The following is a 20856-nucleotide window of genomic DNA, read 5'->3' on the forward strand; positions in this document are numbered from 1 at the left end:
GTGGATTGACTGTCTCTCTGTGCTAGTACGGTATCATAAAAATATCCCAATAAAGAGGAACACAGACAAACTACAAACAGTAATTCTAACTTTAAGATTCAAAGTTTTTTTTCATGAGCAATTTGAAATACGAATAGCCAGCAAAGCACATCTTACAGTAATAACCCATTGCAATGAGGTCCAGAGAGACAATAGCTAGATCCAACAAGGAATAGCTACAGCCAGTGGCACTGAACTCATCCCAAGACATTCTTTTTATACTTTTCTGCATTCATTTCACAACTTACTTCCTTGTTCTTTCTTACTGACAGTCTCCACATATACCTGTGTACATCTCAAACCTCTCTCCCCCAGCTTCTTTCAGTTCCTTATTTCTCGTGGTTTTGTCCTTCTATATCCAAATATATTTATAAAGCTGCAAACTTTGCAAAATCATGTTTCACAATTAGCAACAGTTCAGCAGGATTACGAATAGTCCTGGTACATTTTGAAATCATTCTATCTAAAACTTTGGTTCATGTCTCTTTATTCTGGGGCCCGCTATCATCCAAAGGCCTTCTTGAATTTGACAGATAGCCTATATTTTTGTTTCCCACAACAGATTTCACATCCTAGCCTCTGGGGTCTTCCCCATTACCTAGTCATTGGATATTTTGGCTGCTGCTACTGAATGCCAAGATAGCCTACAATAAATTCTCCTTCATCCAGCTCTTAACCATGGATAAGAGGGCTGACTTGATGCACATCATCAAGACCTAGTCGAACAGAAGGAGGATTTCACTTTAGGGAATGAGCCATCTTTGTTTTGAATGGGTCACCAAGCATTCCCAGAAAGGGTGGGCTATGACTATATTCTTAGTTTTCAGAGGCATTGCTCTTCAAAGAAGTAGATGTGAGACTCTGTGAAGTTAGATGAAGGATGAGATCAGGTGGGTTAGCAGCTATTGTATCAGCCTACCTGCTGTAAATCGTCTTCCCTTCTTGGAATGCTTCGTGGTGTGTGGCTGGTTGGTGGTGGAATTCCAGTTTGTCTTCTCTAGAGGCAGTGGTGGCTCAGGAATTCATGGCTACCATGGCAACCATGGACCTGATGTTTTAGAGTTGGATGATATTATCATTAGTCATGGTCAGATCACCTTCTAATAGTTTGGGAATTTTCTATAACTGCTCCCTGCCCCACAGGGAAGAATGGTGGCTAAGACTGGCGCTCTAGAGTTCTAGTCACTGGAGCACTGCCCCGCCCCCCAGTCACATGATCAGGGTACTCGGCAACCCGTTTGTTCTTATAGGTTGCCAAGCACCTCATGGTCATGTGATTGCCATTTGGAACCTTCTCTGTTGGTTATAAATGGCATGTTTGGAATGATCTCAAGAGATGTTGCCTTGGGAGTAATCAGATAATGAGGAATACACTTTCCTTGACCCTCCTTTGTACACCCCCTGCCCATTCCCTGATTCTGTTTCCCATCCATAGCAGCCATGTACTTGCTTGTAGATCTGGGACTTTGGTTGTGGGAAGCCAGCAGGAAGTTGCCTCCCTAACAACTATAGGATTCAGAGAATGAAGGTAACCAGGAATACAGGAATTGCCATGAATGAGGTTACAGTTCATGACCACCTCACTTAATGACAGAAATTACAGCCCCAATGGCCTGTAACTTGCGGCCTACCTAAATTAACTAGGCGATGGCCCCCAAATGGATACTACCTGCTGCAAATTATTTCTTGTTGTATGTTTTTATGGTTTTTACTCTCAGTTTTTGAATGCAGGAATCTTTGCTGAGTTGACAGTCTACAAATGCTGGTGATAAGCTGCATGCTCACAAATAAACTGTCCATCATGTGATATTCCATGAGGGATAATAATCTCATTTATTTAACAGTGTGCACTGCAGTGTGATCGCTAGAATGGTATACTGCCAATCAAAATGCCTTGTTAATTGATTTTCTTCAAGGAGAGGTGATGATCTTTGTGACAAAATTGTGCCTAGCCACAGATATTCTTCTAACCATCTACTTTGGTGATATGCACTGCCACCAGTATAGTATATATTTAAGTAGAAAAATGTTTTTATATAAAATCCTTGTTTTCTACACACAGTTCTTGGCTGAGAATCTAAACTTCAATTTTCGCGCAAGAATGCTTATGTTTGAAACTGTCCTCATTAAAATACCAGAATTCACTGCATCTCTTTTTTTAAAAAGGTAAATCATGTCCCGAATAGAACACTAGCTTTTAGTATTTTTATAGCAAAAATGAACAAAAGACCTTGTAAAAATAACATGCCCAAATTGAATAGTAGGAAACAAAGAAGCACTGAGATCAGGATGTCGGTTGCAACTGAAAAAGAGAAGCTGTTGCAATTTAAAATCTTTTGTCCCCAAACAAATGGTTTTTACAAAACTTTATTGTCTCTACTCAAAATGTATTTTCTTTACTTCCTGTAGTTTACTATAATATCTTTAGCATTTTAAATGTCAAGTTCACTTCACAACTTGCCTTGATAATTTATATAGTTGTGTAATTTATACAGGTTGCATATAATTTATATATGTATTATATGTATTATCTGCCCATTTATGAGTTTGACCAGGGTGTCTAATTAATTAATTAATTAATATTGGCAAATCTGGTAAGTTGAATATAAGTTGAATATAATGACATGGGAAAATACATATATATATGTATTTATATATATATATATATATATATATGTTTTCTGAGGTTCCTGGTATTTGTATGTGGATCTTTGGTTGTTCGGTTTTCTCCGCGTAAGATTGTATCTAGGCAACGCTTCGATGAAGTCTCATTCATCATCTTCAGGCTTCTGACTCCGGCTCTGTGCTTCTCAGAGTGATGTGAGATTGCAGCTGCTTCTTCCTTTTAACTGCTAGTGGGGTGGGACTTGATTGGGTGGGGCTTGGCTGTGTTCTGATTGGTTGGGGGGTTGGCCCAATATATATACATACATACATACATACATACATACATACATGCATAGATATAACTCAAAAGGAAAGCAGACACATACAAAAAGAAATGCAATATATTATTCTATTAAATAGAAGAAAGGATAGGCCACTTCCCTCTACCACAACATTATCGATTGATTATGCTATCCTGTTGGTGCTGACTGTTAGCAACCACATAGATATTATCCATAAAAAATGCATACACATTATATCTCAAAGATATGTACCCAATATATCTCATATAATATATAGTGATCACTACATCAAAAGACTTAAATTGTAAATTTCTTTGTGAAGTCTTTTTTAACTAAAGAAGTCTTGAGTTTCCCTACACAAATGTTTTTCATAATGCAAGCCTAAAAAAAATCTTTTTGACCAAATTCAGCAGTTTGCTAGTCTACTTGGACCTAAGAAATGTCACACCTATCAAGAAAAGACTGTTTTTACTGAAAAAAGTAATCCATCCAGATTGTGGTTCAAGACGTATCTTTTAAATTAATCAAAATGTTTTATAAACTTGGGTACTACATCAAAGTATTCATTCTCCTTTATGATTCATCTTAAAGTATCAACTTTTCATCACTAGCAGATTGCCAGAGGAAATCCTCTCCTGGCATACATTTTTATCTGGATGTTCAGTAGAAAAAGAATAAGCCTCTTGTCAACTGATCAAACCTGTCCCTTACATTAGTTTTACAATTTAAAAAAACGTTACCAAAAGTTCAAAATTTTCAGAAATGTCAAGAGTGTTGTAAGATTGCCCATCTTTAAGAAATGTTGCTGGAAATCTTGAGCATTTTTTTTTTCGTTAGCATACAAAGCAAATGCAGTGATCACCTGGTCCCCAGCTAAATGTGGCAAGAATCCCAAACATTCCAGTGAACAATATATATAGAAAGAGAGACTATAAAGGTATCACCAAGATGTCACAAATAACTAATGTATGACTGATGAAGGCAATGCTGAGGTAATATGGGCCAACCCCAGCCAGAAGATATTGGCACTCTGCATCTGAATATGTCTTCTCTGCCCATATCTTTATACGAGCAACACTGTGTTTCCCAATTAACTAAACTTTATTATGGCAGTAGGGATGTTCTTCACTTTTGTCCTATGAAATGCCAAATGGTATTTGTGTCCTCAGCCATTACTCAGAATCACGGATTCCATAGAAACATAATACCCAGCCTTCCTATAGGAAATATTACAAAAGTCATTAGCAAACTAATTATAAGACCTTTAAAAGAATAGGGCCAGTACTAAAGGGTTATGGAATACAAAAAAAGTATTATCTTAATTATTATAAATAAAACAAATTCAGTTATACGGATCAAGCCACCTTTTATTCTTTATCAGTAATTGTATAACATGTTGATGCTTCTCGTAATTTACAACCAGACGTTTCAGGTCCCTTCCAACTATGTTACCTTGTTTTGTTCTGTTCTGTTCTGCTTACATTCCCATCTTACTAGTTTTACTGGTTTTAATGTTTCCCATTTTAATATTGCGGTCCTATATCCACTTATTTGTGAAAAAGTATAGTAAAGATTATAGGGATTATCACTGAATTCACATAGATCATAAAACATTGAATTACAGCAAGTAACTCATTAATGTACTTAAGTCTAAGATTATGTCTGTCTTGAGTGAAAATTATTTTACAGGATATGAGCAAAGAGAGTTTTACTCTAGCGTTTTTTGGAGATGTAGAATAGTTACAGTATTTCTCTTTCAGTAACACTTGTCTTTCCAAATGAGTTTCTGAAAACTAGAAAAAAATTTTTTTTACCTAATTCTAATTTGTAAAGAAATAAGAAATGCAAATTAATAATAATAATGATGATGATGATAATGATAATAATAATGTCAAATAATTTTGTATTATTATGGTTGATTTCAGAGTCAGCCAGACGTTTAGACTGGTTTTGGCATTTTTATCCCTTAATCAAGTCCTTACTAAAGATCTTGGATAGGCAGATGTTGCTTGATGATGTTAGAGGTAGTGTCACAGAATGTAAGCTATTCCAAGTAAAGCTGCCTTTTGCAATTGACTGGTAGTGATTTTGTCAATGCCAATGGTGTTCAACTGGTTTTGGGATTGCACCCAAGAAACCTATTACTATTGGTACTATATTTGCTTTTTTGGCCACAATTGTTCTGCTTCTCTTTGCAGATTTTTGTGTTTTGAGATTTTACCCAGTTCTCTCTTCTCTTTTCTTCGCATAATATAATATAATATAATATAATATAATATAATATAATATAATATAATATAATATAATATAATATAATATAATATAATATATAAAATGTTATAAAATAATGTTACAAATTGATATAATACTATAATTTGCTATTGATTAATCTTCCTTCTATAAAAATATTACTCTGAGGAAAAAAATTACCTATTATAATAGCATGCTTTCTATTATGCAGCACAGCAGGTTTTTATAAAATAGATGGTAGAAATATCTAAGTAGCAGGTAATAAGTGGATTGGTTTTTTTAAAAGAAAAGTAATAAAGCAGATGCAGTAAATAATTCCAGAACTATTGCTTCCTTCCAGTTCATTTAGGTCATTTAGGATAATTCTTTATGAAATGCAATAATTCCAAACAGGCTTCCTGAAAACATTTGCTAGAGAAAATCTTCAACATTCACAGTTGGTAGCCTGACAAGCATTATCTATAGGTATAGACATTCTCTGTGATGTGCAGAACAAGACATTCTGTTTGTGACATGATACTGCTGGGCCTGATGAGAAAAGTTGTCTAGTGTAAAACTGAACAATCTCCATATATGAAGCTACTTTTCAGCTCCTACTTTCTAATTATTGAGAAAAAAACTTAACCTATAAACCTATAGTTTAACACACCTTCATCAATTGACAGATTTAATTCAAGCTTATTTGAGTACCATGTTTCTCATATAATAAGGCCGGGGTCTTATTTTTTTTTTGAGCCCCGAAAAAATGGCTAGGCTGTCTTTTCAGGGGTGACTTAATTCCCCCCCTTGCATCTTCAGGCGGGTGGGCGGCGACAGCTTGGATGTTGACCTCAGCGTTGGTGGGGCACTTCGTATCGGGGTCAACGCAGGCAGCACCATATCCGGGTGTGCAACAAAAGTACTTCCTAACGGCAACCCCCACCCACCATTCCCCCCATTTCGCATGTTTTAATATAGGCCTTAATTTGGGGGGAGGGGTTTAATTTCATTTCATGCCTATAAAACATGCTGGGACTTCCTATTGGGGGAGGCCGTATTGTTGGAGAAATAGGGTACCATAAAAAGAACTATCAGTACTATAATAATGCATGTCAGGATCCATCTTGAATCTCCCTAGCTTCCTGAAGAAAATTAAACTATCATCAGTGGACACATAAAATTTGAGAAAATGCCATGTGATTCTAGTGCTAGTATACCTGATAGCCTCAATTTTGCTCTTTTTCTGAGTCAGTTTTACTGTTGAACATATTGTGGAAGACTATATCTGCTATGAAGCAATATATAAGACAGGGGACCTCAACCCGCTGTCCACAGCCTTGTATCAGTCCGCAGCCCATTGAGAACCAGGCCACACAAGCGACGGATGAACGCAGCACGAAACACAAGCAGCGGGCTTGTGTGTGAAACCATCCCCTCCCTCTACCATTGCCACTGGTTTCCAAACTGGAAGGGTTTGGGACTACAATCTGGTGAATTCCAGATGCTTAATCGAGAATAAACAGGTTATGAAAATTGTCGTGTTCTCAAACGGCTACCACTCTATTGTCTTATTTAATTGCAATAGGTTCCCAAGCGATCTGTAGCTCCTTCCCAGGAATATGAGAAACTTTGACTGAAGAGTTTCCCAAAAGGTCTATTATGCACATATTTAGTGTATGGCTCATTAAATTCAGGATTCCGTGTTATGTTTTTCCTGTGGACTTGACATACCTCTATTATTTGGTTATTTTAGCTGCAATAAATATCCTGTGCTGTGGATTATATCAAAGACATGGTCATGTGATACATAGAGAGGCTCTTTTGTCTCAAGTTGTTTCTGTTAATTTTCTATTTGGAAATGTTATGACAAACCTCCTGGGATATTTTGGCATTTCATTTGAATAAATACGTACTTCCTTGGATAACATTTTCCCCCTTCGTGGGATACCAACATTCAAACTCCCAAAATGTTTTTAAAAAAACCCAGGTATTTCTTCTTAATAGTCAAATGACATGTTAGCCTTTAAAATCAAGATCCAGCCTTGCATATAGGAATAAATTAATACTTCCATAATAAAAGTATGAATCACCCTAGATATTCAGATTATTTTTATGCATGACAGTACTTCCACAAATAATGCTAAAATAGTAACAGAGTTTCTAAAAGGGTCATCTAGAAATTTGGAATTCAAAGTTATTCGCACACTGATGGACCTTAGTTCTTCTGTTCTCTTCTTTCCACCTGTAGCTTCTTGACAGATGCCTCGACTTGATTAGGGTCCATAAATTGAAACTGAATGCAGATAAGAAAGAGGTGGTGTAAGATGGGTGGTTGTCAGTCTAAGAAATTAAAAGGCGGCCTCTGTACGGCTGTATGTATAACAAGTGAGTAGAACAAGTCAGGGATCCACCTGTTTCCAATGTATCATTAGAGGCACGGGTATACTCCGTGGCAAGGAAAGTCTTGAGTTGCTTCGCTGAAGTTGTACACTATTCAGATCTGAAGTAGTAAAGCGCTTCAGAATTGGGATGGACACTTTTTGAAAAAATATTTTATTGAACAAAACAATTAAAAACATTGAACATAGTTAAGTTGGTTTGACATAACTCTTGGTCAGTATCAGATAAACATATAGTTTCCTATATACAGTTATTCAAATATATACATTTGTTCGCTCATAAATTATATTTCCAACATCATTGGTCCTCTTTTCGTCTCATACATTCATTTACTCTCTCAGCAATTCCGTTCCCAACTGAAGACCTTCGTTTCTGCTCCCACCAGTGATAGAATCTATCCTAAATTGTGTAATATGCCGACTCGTCTTTATTTTTCTTTTCTAAAGTTAGCTTGTCCATTTCAGCGCATATCAAGATTTTGTTCATTACTTCGTCTTCACTTGGTATGTGTGTGATGGACACTTTCTTTGGACCTGCCAGCAGCTCCATAAAGAAGTCTTACTTTTTCTTAGATATTCACAGTATCCATACAAAACAGATTCAGGACAAGAATTATCTGAATTCAGAAAGCATCTATGGCTTCTCATATCAAGAAAATTCGTCAAAGGAATTCTTGGGGAATCTCTTCAGAATTGTACCTTAACCAGGTTCTCTTTTAAGAATTAGTAAAAGAATGCTCCTCTGCCTTCTTTACTGGCTTGGCAGAGGTTCTGATGGCCACCACCACCACCACCACCATGGTCAGATGACCACATGTTGGGGACTTCGCAATCAGCCTGCTTTTATAGTGTTTGGCAGCATCCTGCAGTCACATGACCACAGTTTGCAATGTTTTTGCCCAAAACCAGCATTTATTTCCAGTTTTCAGGAAAAACACTCCATAGCGAACAATTCACTTTATAATTAAGTTCAGATAGCGCTTGAATTAAGACCACAATTGAGCCCAAAACTTATGTTGCTAAGTGAAACATTTGTTAAGTGAGTTTGACCCATTTTACAATTTTTCTTGCCACGGTTGTTAAGTGAATCATTGAATTTGTTAAGTAAATAATACGGTTGTTAAGCGAATCTGGCTTTCCCATTGATTTGGCTTGTCAGAAGGTTTCAAAAGCTGATCACATGATCCCAGGACACTGAAACCATAATAAATATGAAGCAGTTGCCAAGCATCTGAAGAACGGTCATAAGTCATTTTTTTCAGCGCCGTTGTAACTCTGAATGTTCATTAAATGAACTGTTGTAAGTTGACGATTACCTGCCTTTGCTTTACTTACACCTGTTGAAAAAAAAATATTGTAAAATTGGGTCAGTTATATGATGACCCAATTTTATGGCTGTCACGACCTATGAGTGTAATTGGCCAGCTTTGTTACTGTTGTACACTGAGGACTACCTAATTTTGGGGGGTTGGCCTGCTGAGCTCACAGAATTGTACTCTTAAGCATGTTCTTGACTTCTCCCGATATTGAGATTCAGGATGCCTTTATAAATCCAGCAAGTCTTCCTCTTCAGAACCATTTTTAAAGCTCCAAAATATGCAGAAGGCACATGCTCACTTGAGCTGGATAATGTGTCAGTGGAAGATCTGTTTTTTCCCCCTAGAGTTGGCAATGCAGAAATCTAAGCTGTGTGGCACTCTATTCCTCCTCTTATTCTTTGCTGGTGTAGTGCATAGAAATGTTGCTGAAAAGCATGATTGGACTTACTGGTTTGATCTTTCTACTACAGTTCCATCCTTTTAGCATTTCAGTTGTAAAAAATGTGAATAACTCATGATTCCTATTTTGCTCTGCGTGCTGCAGATGTAAATGTAATGAGCTTTTAGGGTGCAGGTAAAAATTCTGGTGCGGAAGGCAGATGATTCGAAAGGGAATATGGAACGTGGCTTTCTTTTTCATATGTAGCATTGAAATGTTTGTCCATTTATTTAGCTTGTGGCCAGGGGCATCCTCAGCAGAGATGAAATATGTCAGTATTATGCAACATTCATCAAAAAAGGAACGGGACTTCAACCTCATGCTGGGAGCTGCCATCTTGACTCTTTGGGCCTCCACTTGTGGATACTGCTGATTGTGACTTAAAAGTGCATGTGTTGGAACATCTGTTATGAGTTTCATTCTAACTTATGTCATCTTTTGTGCGTAGATTGACTTTGAAGATGTGATTGCCGAACCTGCAGGAACCCACAGTTTCGATGGGATCTGGAAGGCCAGTTTCACCACCTTCACTGTGACAAAATACTGGTTTTATCGCTTATTGTCTGCAATCTTTGGCATCCCCATGGCTCTTATCTGGGGCATTTATTTTGCCATTTTGTCATTCTTCCACATCTGGGCTGTGGTGCCTTGTATCAGAAGCTACCTAATTGAAATCCAGTGCATTGGCCGAGTGTATTCTATCTTTGTCCATACCTTCTGTGACCCATTCTATGAGGCTGTTGGCAAAATGCTGAGCTTTATCAGAGTAACAGTACGAAAGGAAGCATAAATGACATTGCAAGGAGCTGAAGAATGAGTTTTTCCTCCCCCTTCCTTCATAGATTGATGCCAGTCTCAAGGCTTCCATAAATTAATAAAGTGACCGGCACTTAACAGCATCACTCAAAAAAAAACAAAACCAACCAACTTGAATGCAGCAAATAATTCCTTTTTAACTTTTTTTGCTACTTAATCCTTCCTGGATTTATGCTATTTACTTTTTTTTTTCAGGAGGAAAGTCAATTTGCATTAAACAAACACAAATTAAATAGCTGCTCGTCCATTTTACCTGCTTGTTGTTTTGCTGACCTTTGACGAATGTTCTGTTTTGCTTAACCCTTCCATTCATTTGTTGCAAATTAAACTCACATTGATTATAATGCAGAACTGCAAATACGCTTTCCAGCACTTTCACGCTGCTCTTCATTTTACTGTGAGTAAAAGAGGTATAATAGCTACTGCACATGGCAACAAGCTGGCAGACGTCAACAGAATGTTCCTTTTATAGATGTATTGTCAGATGACTGTAGCGCTTTACTGTAGTGACCATATCTAATTGCCACACAGAGATTTAAAGAAATGACTACTGTAACATATGTGCTGAGAAAAGGAGATCAAGTGTCTTTAAAAAGACAAAGCTTTCAATTCAAATAACTGGGCATGTTGACAAAAAGCTACTAGTACTCCTTCTGTCTTGTGGTCCCCATGAGAGAGTATTTGGATTATAAATATATAATATATGTCACTAAGAGAAAATGTAAAGGGTGGCCTTAATGCTTTGCTTTAACCAAATAATTTATGAAACCCTGGTGACGCTTGCATGCAAAGCTTCATGCAAAGAGTGGACCCTTTTCCTTGAAATCTTCTTAACTAGAAATGGCAGGATCTGAACAGGTAGCTCTTTAGAAATACAACACAATTGTATCTTTGAAGAAAGACTTCTAAAACTTTCCATATATAAACCAAAAGTCGAGGTAGGAATATGGTTGGATTTATTTTCCAAAAATGCTTCCATCAAGAAAATCCTTATGGCGTGCACATATTGAAAGTTAAATTATCCCTAGATTAAAATAACAAGGACACTTGTGTTTAATTTTTTTTAGCATCATTCTTAAGAACAGATGTTCTAGCTAATTTAAACAAAACTTACTACAAAGGGTCTAATTGTTATCTTAAAAGTAGATAGCAAGGTATGTACAAATTGTGTTGAATCAGGCCAACTATAAATTGGATTTTAAGAGTGATTTGGCTGTTTTCTATGAGAGACAGTTTGAAGAACCTTTAAAACAAATTCATTAAATCCAAGCAAATTCCCAAGTCTGCTAGTCCTGTTTACACATTGCTAACTTTTCCCTAATCAACCATACAAGTGGTTTGGGCAGCACTATGTTACGGTTCACCTTTCCCTCCCCCGCTTCTCAACTGAGCTATACATAATTCAAGGAGCCTTCCAGGTGCATAAAACTGTACAAAAGATACAGAAATAAAGCATTTATAGCGTTATTTAATATCGTGTTGCAGAATCTTTACTGTCACCCCAGTGACAATGAAGTGAGAGGTTAGTTTTTGCATGAATGCGCTGCTTTCCTATTAAACAGGATGAGCTTTCTTAAATATAAAACTGAGGAATTTCAAAGTGTGTTCAGCTTTTGTTAGAAACTAGTTACAAAGATGGCTTGCTTGAATCTAGAATAGGTTCCAGGTACAGTCCTAAGCATAATTATTAATAATGCCCTAGCTAGTTTTTTTTTTTAATTGTCTGATTGCTTCAATCTGTCAATTTTTTCAATGCAAGCCTAAGCATATTCATTAAGAGATTGGTCTCCGTCAACTGAGGGAGGCAAGTGCTGATCCCAAACATGTTGCTTATCTGAACTGGAGCTCAAATGGCACCTCTCTTCTCCTACACCAACCGAAAGTTGCCCCTGTATAATAAAATTAAAAATCCACTCGTCTCTCCTCAACACCTCATTCTGCTACGTGACAGGACCAGTCCTGAAGGGTAAATGAAACTAACATACCAAAATTGCTCGGATGATCTGTAAATGCCTTGCTTTTTGCTAATACAGGTTTTACTAAGAACAACCTTGTTGTCCTTCATTAAATTACATTTCTAACACATTAAATAATTAGTTGATAGATTTATCTTTCATGTCCACGTGCATTGATGCAGGATCATAGCAGCTTATTATTTGGAATAAAGGATGAGCATTTTATTGACAGTAGGCAATTGTTGCAGTAGATACAGGTGTAGAATTGTTTTTTCTTTTATTACTATCCTATGCTAATAATATATTTATATCCCAACTAAACTTTGTGGGGAGTGGAGCAATCTTTCTCAAAGTAGTACACTCCACATGTTTTGAACTCTACTTCCCGTAAATTCCATCCCCTAGAATGCTGGTTAGGAATTATGGAAACTGAAGTCCAGGAGTTGAGGACATTAAACTATGGAATGCTGGTATGGAATATGGAAGTAGTGTTTATTCATGTGTTTTGCTCAAAAATGGTTAATATAAAATGTATTCATTTCATGACAGGTTGAACATGTAGTCCAGACCATTGAGATGAGCTTGAAATAATATGAAGTAATGAGAATGTAGTTATATACAGTTTGCTCAATAAATGTAACATTGCAATAATTCTGTTGGCCAAGAAATTAGTAGACGAGCCCTGTTAGTGAAGTGATTAAAATATCAGTATTGCAAGCAAACTCTGCGCACAGCCTGGAGTTCATTCCTGATAGGGCTCAAGGTTGACTCAGCCTTCCATCTTTCTGAGGTCAGTAAAATGAGGACCCAGATTGTTGGGCTGATATGCTGGCATTATAAACTGCACAGAGAATGCTGTAAAACACTATGGTGCAGTATATAAGCGCAATTGCTACAAGCCCTATAGAATATTACCCACAAATATCAGTTTTACGCAGGAGCAAATCCCTATAAAATTTCAATCAGCTTTCAGTACTGTAACTCTAAACACTAGAAGTAGACATTTTATAAAAGTGCTTTTTTGTGTGTGTTTTGAACACCAATTTTTGAAATATAAATAACTTTATATGTTTTCCTTTTGCATTTAAAACATACACTGGTCTGGCATAATTTTTATAATGTACATAAATAAGATATATTATTTAGATATATATATATATCTATATAAGTTGTAATACAGCAACAGCACACTTTTTGTGAGAATGTAAACATATTTTAGTTTTATATAATTAAAAAAAACACTTTGAAATATATTGCCTAGAATGGTATATTCAGAAAGTGAATCTCAAAGCAAATGACATTATTGATCCAAGATATTCACATATGCTTATAAGATGTAACTGCCATTTTTTAAATTCTGCATGTTCAAAATAGCCATGGTTACAATCTGCACAATAAAAGCTGTTTTAATACAAACACTGGTCTCTGAATCATTCTTCTCTTTAAAAATAAGTTCTAGTTATTAGTACAAGATTTTAGATAGTTCGAGAAACTATAGTCTGTTCGCTGCAGCTTCCATATGGTAGTTTGTCAAAGTCTGAATAATTATGCAGATTGATTGGGTTCACACTTCGATGTAGAATGGCCAGGTTCACATATTACTCTAAGCTATGGTCTATTTAGCTATGGTTTACTCAATAAGCCTTAATTATCTGCTAAAACCAACCAATCCACATCATGACTTAAGGACAGTGATTCAATTTTCCAATTTTTGGGAAGCACATTTGAAATTTAGAGAATGTGAAATCCTCCTTCTTGGATAATGATTGCCTTATTCAAAAAAAAAAAAATTCTGCTTGACTTCTGTAATACTCTTGTTCCACAGAGCACTTGAAGGAAGTGAACTACCTGGACCCGTTCAGTTGGTTTTCAGACTGGAGTACAATACAGAGACAGTATTGGTTGCACTTGTTAAAAGCTGTGGCAGAATAGAAGCAGTGCATACATTTTTGTGTTCCTTGATCCTTCAGCAGCTTTCAATACTATCAATCATGATATCTTTCTGGAATAGTTGGTTTGGGATACGGGTCATTATCTTACAGTGATTCTCATTCCTCTATGGCTAGTTGAAGTTGGCATTGACAGAAAAGATGATGTCAAGTCCGCAGTCCTTCATCTATGGTACAGGTGTCAAACTTGCCATGTCACATTGCTGTCACATGATGTACTGTGACTTTTTTTCCCTTCGCAGAGCTTGGGTGGGTGTGGCCTGCATGTGACGCATCCAGCCTGTGGGCCGCCAGTTTGACATCCTTGATCTATGGGGTGTCTTAGGGCTCAATGTTCTCTTCTCTCCTGTTTACCATACACATGAAATTGTAGAGTGAGGTTATCCGTCTGTTTGGAGTTCTCTATTAATCAATATGCAGAGGATAGCCCAAAATACACATCTTAACCCTGGGCTGTCCAAGTGATATTGTGATTTAGCATCTGAAAGTTGTATGGGTCTGGATGGGAAGAAACAAACATGGACTCGTATTTTGACAACACCAAGTGGCTCTGTTTGGTCTTTCCATTTGGCCAGTCCATCTTTGCTTTTGGATTGAGTTCTGCAACCCAATTTAAAAATGGTGGGCAATCTGGGGGTTGTCCGGGACTCACAGATCCTGCTTGAAGAGCACATGGCAGCTGTAGCCAGATGAGCCTAGTGCACCAATTATCCCCTTTCCTACAGTAGGAGGCCCTTCTGACAGTCACTCATGACTATGACTTAGTCAAGTTAGGACTACTGTAATGCACTCATATGGGTTATATGCAGTACAATGCAGTGAACTATCTACAGATCTGTACACTGGGGAAGCAAAACAACCACATCATAAATGCACGGCACAATAGAGAAGAACAAATCCATCAGGACAAGATTCAGCAGTCCATCTGCATTTAAAAGACAAAGGCCATTTTCTTGAAGACAGCAAAGTCCACATTTTGGACAGAGAGGACTGTTGGTTTGAAAAGAAGTCAAAGAAGCCATCAAAATTGAACAGTCCTCTCTAAACAGAGGTGGAGGGATATGACATCATCTATCTCCAGTCTATAACACAGTCCTTTCAATAGTTCCAAGAAGACTCCACACTCAGGTGCCCCTACAACATAGATAAACCTCCAGGTGGCCTCAAGTGACTCTCTAAAAGAATGCAAATGACCTGCTGTCTGTAAGAAGTATAAATCCTTCCATTCCCCACCATCCAGTCAGAGTTGAAGAAGCTTCTTGGATGAGAAGTGCAATGTCTTCAAAGAAAAATGAGAAAGTCCAGTTGCCTCTTGAAAAAGCCCCTTTGGGGTATAAGTTTAATTGTAGATTTACCACTTTCTCTAAAGTACATCACAACTCTCTTCTTTCTATAATCTATCCTATTTAATCATGAAAACCATAGAACATAAGTTTATTTTTTTCTGTTTAATTCAAGAAACCGTTTTTCAGTCATCAATAAACATAGATGATATTGTCTTCTCTTTCATCATCAAGTTCTATCATCTTCACCAAATATTCTTCCATTTGGATATTGCCAAATCTTTCCAATTTTGTGCCTATAATAACTCAACTGTTGTTTCCACATATAAAAATAAAAGTCCATGACTGTTTATCAAATGTTTATCCATCAATCCCTTGTATATCAGTCTTTAAAATCCTCTGAATCAGTACTGTATATGCACTTGAATCCAAAATCTTCTAGCTTTTTTGCATGTCCACCAAGCATAGTAAAAATTACTCTGATTGTAATTTCCAACATAGATTTGAACCACTTTTATACAGGACATTCTAGATAATTTTTCTGGCGGTCACATCTTAATTTTATATCATTTAGTTATACTAGAAGTCTTTGAAAATCTGATTTTGTTCTCAGGCATGGGGTTAGGATGGTTGCTGTCTGAGTCCCCAAATGTAATTACTTTAGGTTTTTTGGTGTGCTGTGTCTATTCTTAAATATATACAGTTCTTTTTTATGTTATTGTTTAATGATTTTAGAAGTAATCTACCCAGATTTATGTATAGATTGGACAGTCTCCATATAAATAAATGTAAATAATCAACAATATGCCTGAACAAGCAGTACATCATGGATTTACCTGTACAATGAACTCTGCAAACAAGCATAAAAAGGATTGTGACTGAAGAAATACCTTCAGCTTAAGACGAACACTGGAGACACTGAGGAAGGCAGAAATGATTTTTATACATGTTTAAAGCTCTGGATTTATTAGAGAGAAACACATACACAATAGACAGAAAATATTGAGTCATTGGAAAAGGAACAAGGGACCTGAGGAAGCTGACAGGGTAAAGAATGGAATTGGCTGCCGGTGAATAGAATATAATGGCAGAGGCTGACTGAAAGTCTTGCAATAATTGAATAGAAATAGAAAGTAGAGTGCAGAGAGGGTGAAGTAGAATAAAATTGAACTGTTCTGTCTATATCTCAGTTATCCTTCTTTGTGTCTCTTTTTGGTTGTAGTTTACTCTTCTCTAATTTCTTTGTGAAAGAGGACTGAGCAAAAGAGATAGAATATATAATATATACAGTATATATGGAATATATGTCCGTACACACACACAAACACACACACACCTAACCTTCAGAAAGAGCCAGTCATTGTCCAGAATTGTCATTTATGGTCATTTACAGGCTTTCACTGGGCTGCCATTAGGACTTTGGAGAGATGCCTATTAACTATCAACAGAGAAATCCAGTACAGCTAGGATTGGCCCCAAGAGTATCTATGCCACTATTGCCAAAATAAAAAATTCCTCATGCCTCTCAAGTTGAATGAATGCCAATCTCTCACTCTGTCTCCTTTGATCTTCTAAACAGGCTGCATGTAAAAAAAAATGTGTGTTCCTTTGATTTGATGCTCTCATTTTTAAAGAAACATTTACACATAAATAAAAGATTAAGGATTTCTTTTTGTTATTACTATTGTTAGCTAAACACGCCAGAAGTGCGTTCCCATTTTGCATGATCTTACTCGAATGTACTCCGAATCACTACTTTAATTGGGCAAAACAATACTATCTGACAGAAGCAGTGAAATGGTGGGACGAGTTAATGGAAAAACAAATTTCAAAACAGATCGATGAAGCCTGCGCACTCTTAGTGGCTCCATAATTTTATATTTTTGCTCGGAAGTAATCGAAGAAACAAATTCAGGCAATGGCCATGTGTTTATAACCATTGCAGTGTCCCAGGATGGTGACCCTTGCCTGTGTTTTAATCACATGATGGTTGGGATGCCTATTCTCTAGCAATAATCTTATAATACCAGTGTTTTTCCTTCATAATATTAATGCATATTAATTATCTATACTAATTAGAATTAATAATAGCTTACAGTAGTAATCCATAATGATAAAATTAATCTTTCTCTTGTCATTTAAAAAATTCTGTTTCTCTTATTTAACTATCGATAGAATAAATCCCATATCTCAAAATATTCAGGGTCTTCCTTTTCTTTAATTTCAAGAGTTACTCTACTCATTTCTTTGCACATTCTAAGATTTTTTTCATTATCTTCTCTTCTGTATTATCTTCTCCTTGCTCTTCTAATGTTGCACAAACATGATTCTGGCTGCTGTTAACACATGTACTATTAAATACACGTTCCTTTTACTGTATTTTTTTGGTATAATACCCAAGAGAAATATTTCCCGTTTTAGATCTATATATTCCTTTATCATTTTTTAATATCCAGGTGTGTAGTTTTGTCCATATTTTTTTTTTTTTTTTTTTGCTTTTGGATACATCCACTACATGTGGTAGTATGAACCCGGGATATGGTTGCACTTCCAACACTTGGCGGACATATCTTTAAACATCCTGGCTAATCTAGCTGGAGGGACGTGTCATCTATAAAACATTTTGTATAAATTTTCTTTATATGCGGTGGACATTATTAGTTTATACTTTCTGTCCTACAACTTTTGCCATTTATCCAATTCTATAGAGTGCCCAAAGTTTTTGGCCCATGCTATCATGAATTCCTTTACTTGCTCTTCTTCCATTCTAATACTCAATAAATAATTACAGAATTTTTAATTAGTTTCTCCTTCAGTCCTATTAAAATTTGATCCGGTTCTGTTGGTTCTTTATGAAAACCATATATTTTAGCATATTATTGATATCTAGATTGTATTTGTACATACGGCCACCATGTTAAGTCTATCCCTTGCCTATTCAATTCCTGTTTGTTTTTCAATTCACCTTTCTCATTCAAAATATCCTTATATCTTATGATTTTTCCCATATCCATCACATTTGAGTATGTCACTGCCTCCATCATGGAGAGCCAGACTGGTATTTTCAAATATTGTTTCTCGTTGGATTTTGCCCATACTGAAAACAAAGTATTTCTAATTTCCCTGGAAAATATTTGTGTGTTTTATTTTTCCCATACCATAGGGAGGCATGCCACCCCAGTTGCAAATCATGTCCCTTCAATGTTAATAGTCGTCTATGACTTAGAGCTATCCATTCTTTTAACCAAGTAAGAGCAGCTGTCTGGTAGTATAATTCCCAGTTTGGCAACCCAAAGCTTTCTCTATGAGAAGAGTCTTGTAGTAATTTCAAACTTACTCTTGCCTTTCTACCAACAGTTATACGTGCAAAGACAGATTGTGAGGTACTTTTTTTGGTGCCATTGTAATTTTGAACAATTGCTGAATGAACAGCTGTAAACTGAGTACTATCTACATTACATTCATATGTACTGCTCACTTTCTGTTAAAATCTAACCATTCCTAACATTGGAAAAATATTTTTTTTTCAATTCTTCTTACCTTCCCATTTTTGTCTAGCTGTCTTCCCCAATCTAGAATTGGACATACTGCCCAGGAATTAGGGGCATTGTGGTCCAAAATGTCTAGAAAAAAACAGGCTGCATTGAATCGTTTAGTCATACAATCCTATGTGCTCACGGAGATAAAACATAACATGCTAAGCTTTTACAAAAATATTACTCCCTAATAGGCACGCCTTGATCAACCGAATGCAGATGTTGCCATCTGGTGGCTGTCTGTTAAAAGGGCCTCCAGAAATTTGTATATACAAAACAAAATAAAAAACCTTTGATCTTGAATGACCTAATAAGTTAGGACAAATTTCACTGGCTACTATTGTCTCACTCTACCAGAAGTCATGAAGAGATGCTTGTCTGGAGTGTAGTATATTCCAAATGTGTAAAATAACCAAATTGAATAAGCCAAAAGTTTTTGAAGCAAGTTTCCTAACTATTTAATACACTAATTATGATTTGAATTGACCTAATTTCTGGTACCCAGGAGCCATTATAATGGTTTAGTTTAATTTAACAGCTTATTTAATTTGCTTCATTGTATACTTCACACTTTGGAATGCAACCTACTTTTTTAGATTTTGAAATATTTGCAAGCTTCTCCTGAGATACACGTACTTTGAAGGATATCCTATGATTAATTAATTTCAGTAAATGTTTTACCTAGCTGACCATTGAGGTAAAATAGAGTAGAAATGAAATGACAGGGCAGGGGAACAGATATCTGTACTAGAAACCTTATTTTGACCCAGAAGCTATTCAGCAACACAGACAAACAGGATTCTTACTATTAGGAAAAGAGGGAGAAAGCATTTAAAGTGTGCCTAGAATTTTAAAACTGTTATGTTCTCCACAAAAAAGCTCAGTTTTGGATATCACTGGGAAACCACTAATGTGAACGCCAGAGATCTTGACATAAGCGTGTCTAAAGCCAGCTCTTCTCCAGCTGTTCTTTAGAAGAACCATCTAACATTAAGGCAGGAGGTTTCACATCAATAGCACCTGTGCCTTGACCTCTGCTCCAGGAGGAGGGAAGAGGAGCCAGGAAGTGGAAATAAATGCCGGACAGATGTTCAGCATCAAATTATTTCTCTCTTGCAAGAAATACTGACATTGTTATTCTTCTAGTGGTAATTCGTTGCTGAAGAATTGCAGCACTTGGACGTTGCACTATGGAAGCCAGTTTTTTAAAAAAACTTCAACCCCGTCGCCCCATCCCCAGAAGAACCTGAGAACTTGAGCGTCTGATCAAATGGGTCAAGGCCTTGAAGATGATTAAAGGAGTTTTCATGGCATGTAATGTATTGTGTCATATCAAATGGCTGCGCCATATGGACTTATTGCCTATGCATATTAGTCTACAGATTGTTTCAAGCATCTCATGTGGGATAAGGCCTGTCAAAGTGTTTTTATAAATCTCCATATGTTACACATTTTTCACAAGTTTAGCAGTAATTTTCCCAATCTCCTTGAAGTGTGAACTTTTAATCAAGAATAAACCCATCTTCACCCTCAGACTTCCAAAAGAGCTTGACATTATAGCACCTTCTGAGCACTAATGTTCAGGATCTGTGTATATTTTTTGGATCTTTTACAAAGAAATACATAGAAAGGACTGAAACATAATAAGATATTAGTCCAGGTGGTATAAGTTTCATCTAAGTGGGATCAAACCAGACTAAATTCTTTAGTGGAATAGCCTTGGAATTCCAGGCTATATTAATATTAAGTTACACTATATCTGCTGTGTTTAGAATTGGTTGTTTTATCAGATAACTGAAGTGAACAAACTATATTTCAGATAGGCACTGTTTGTTTTCTGGCCAGTGCTGGCTTCAACCAAGGGTGCTAAAATGCTTACCTGGAATAAAAATAATGTAGCTTCTGTTCCTTTCCTCATGGCTGTTGTGAATTGCAATGTAGCAACTGTAAATTGGCATGTAAATAATTTATTATTATTATTAT

General features: G+C 36.4%; 1 protein-coding gene and 1 long non-coding RNA gene across 6 annotated transcripts in view; one reads left to right on the forward strand and one right to left on the reverse strand.

The window, feature by feature from the left end:
* Positions 1–13521, forward strand: part of CAV1 (caveolin 1) — a 46823-nt gene extending 33302 nt beyond the window's left edge. For 2 of the 3 annotated variants that reach the window (XM_026713083.2, XM_026713084.2), the window contains exon 3: positions 9783–13521. In XM_026713083.2, the coding sequence (XP_026568868.1) occupies positions 9783–10124 (342 nt within the window). In that variant the 3' untranslated portion in view covers positions 10125–13521. The remainder of the gene's footprint in view (positions 1–9782) is intronic. The other variant, XR_015743741.1, reaches the window with a different exon arrangement.
* Positions 1–20856, reverse strand: part of LOC148125514 (uncharacterized) — a 130367-nt gene that overhangs the window by 27061 nt on the left and 82450 nt on the right. Inside the window, exons 4-5 of one of the 3 annotated variants that reach the window (XR_015743743.1) lie at positions 20753–20817; positions 17659–18960 (exon numbers count right to left, since the gene is read on the reverse strand). The exons of 1 other annotated variant lie outside the window; for it this stretch is intronic. This is a non-coding gene — a long non-coding RNA (uncharacterized LOC148125514). Of the gene's footprint in view, positions 1–957; positions 1088–17658; positions 18961–20752; positions 20818–20856 lie in introns of those variants that run through there. One more of the 3 variants, XR_015743742.1, reaches the window with a different exon arrangement.

This window comes from Pseudonaja textilis, chromosome 5 (genome assembly GCF_049901715.1).
Source record: "Pseudonaja textilis isolate UNSWEBS1 chromosome 5, rPseTex1.2, whole genome shotgun sequence".
NCBI lineage: Eukaryota > Metazoa > Chordata > Lepidosauria > Squamata > Elapidae > Pseudonaja > Pseudonaja textilis.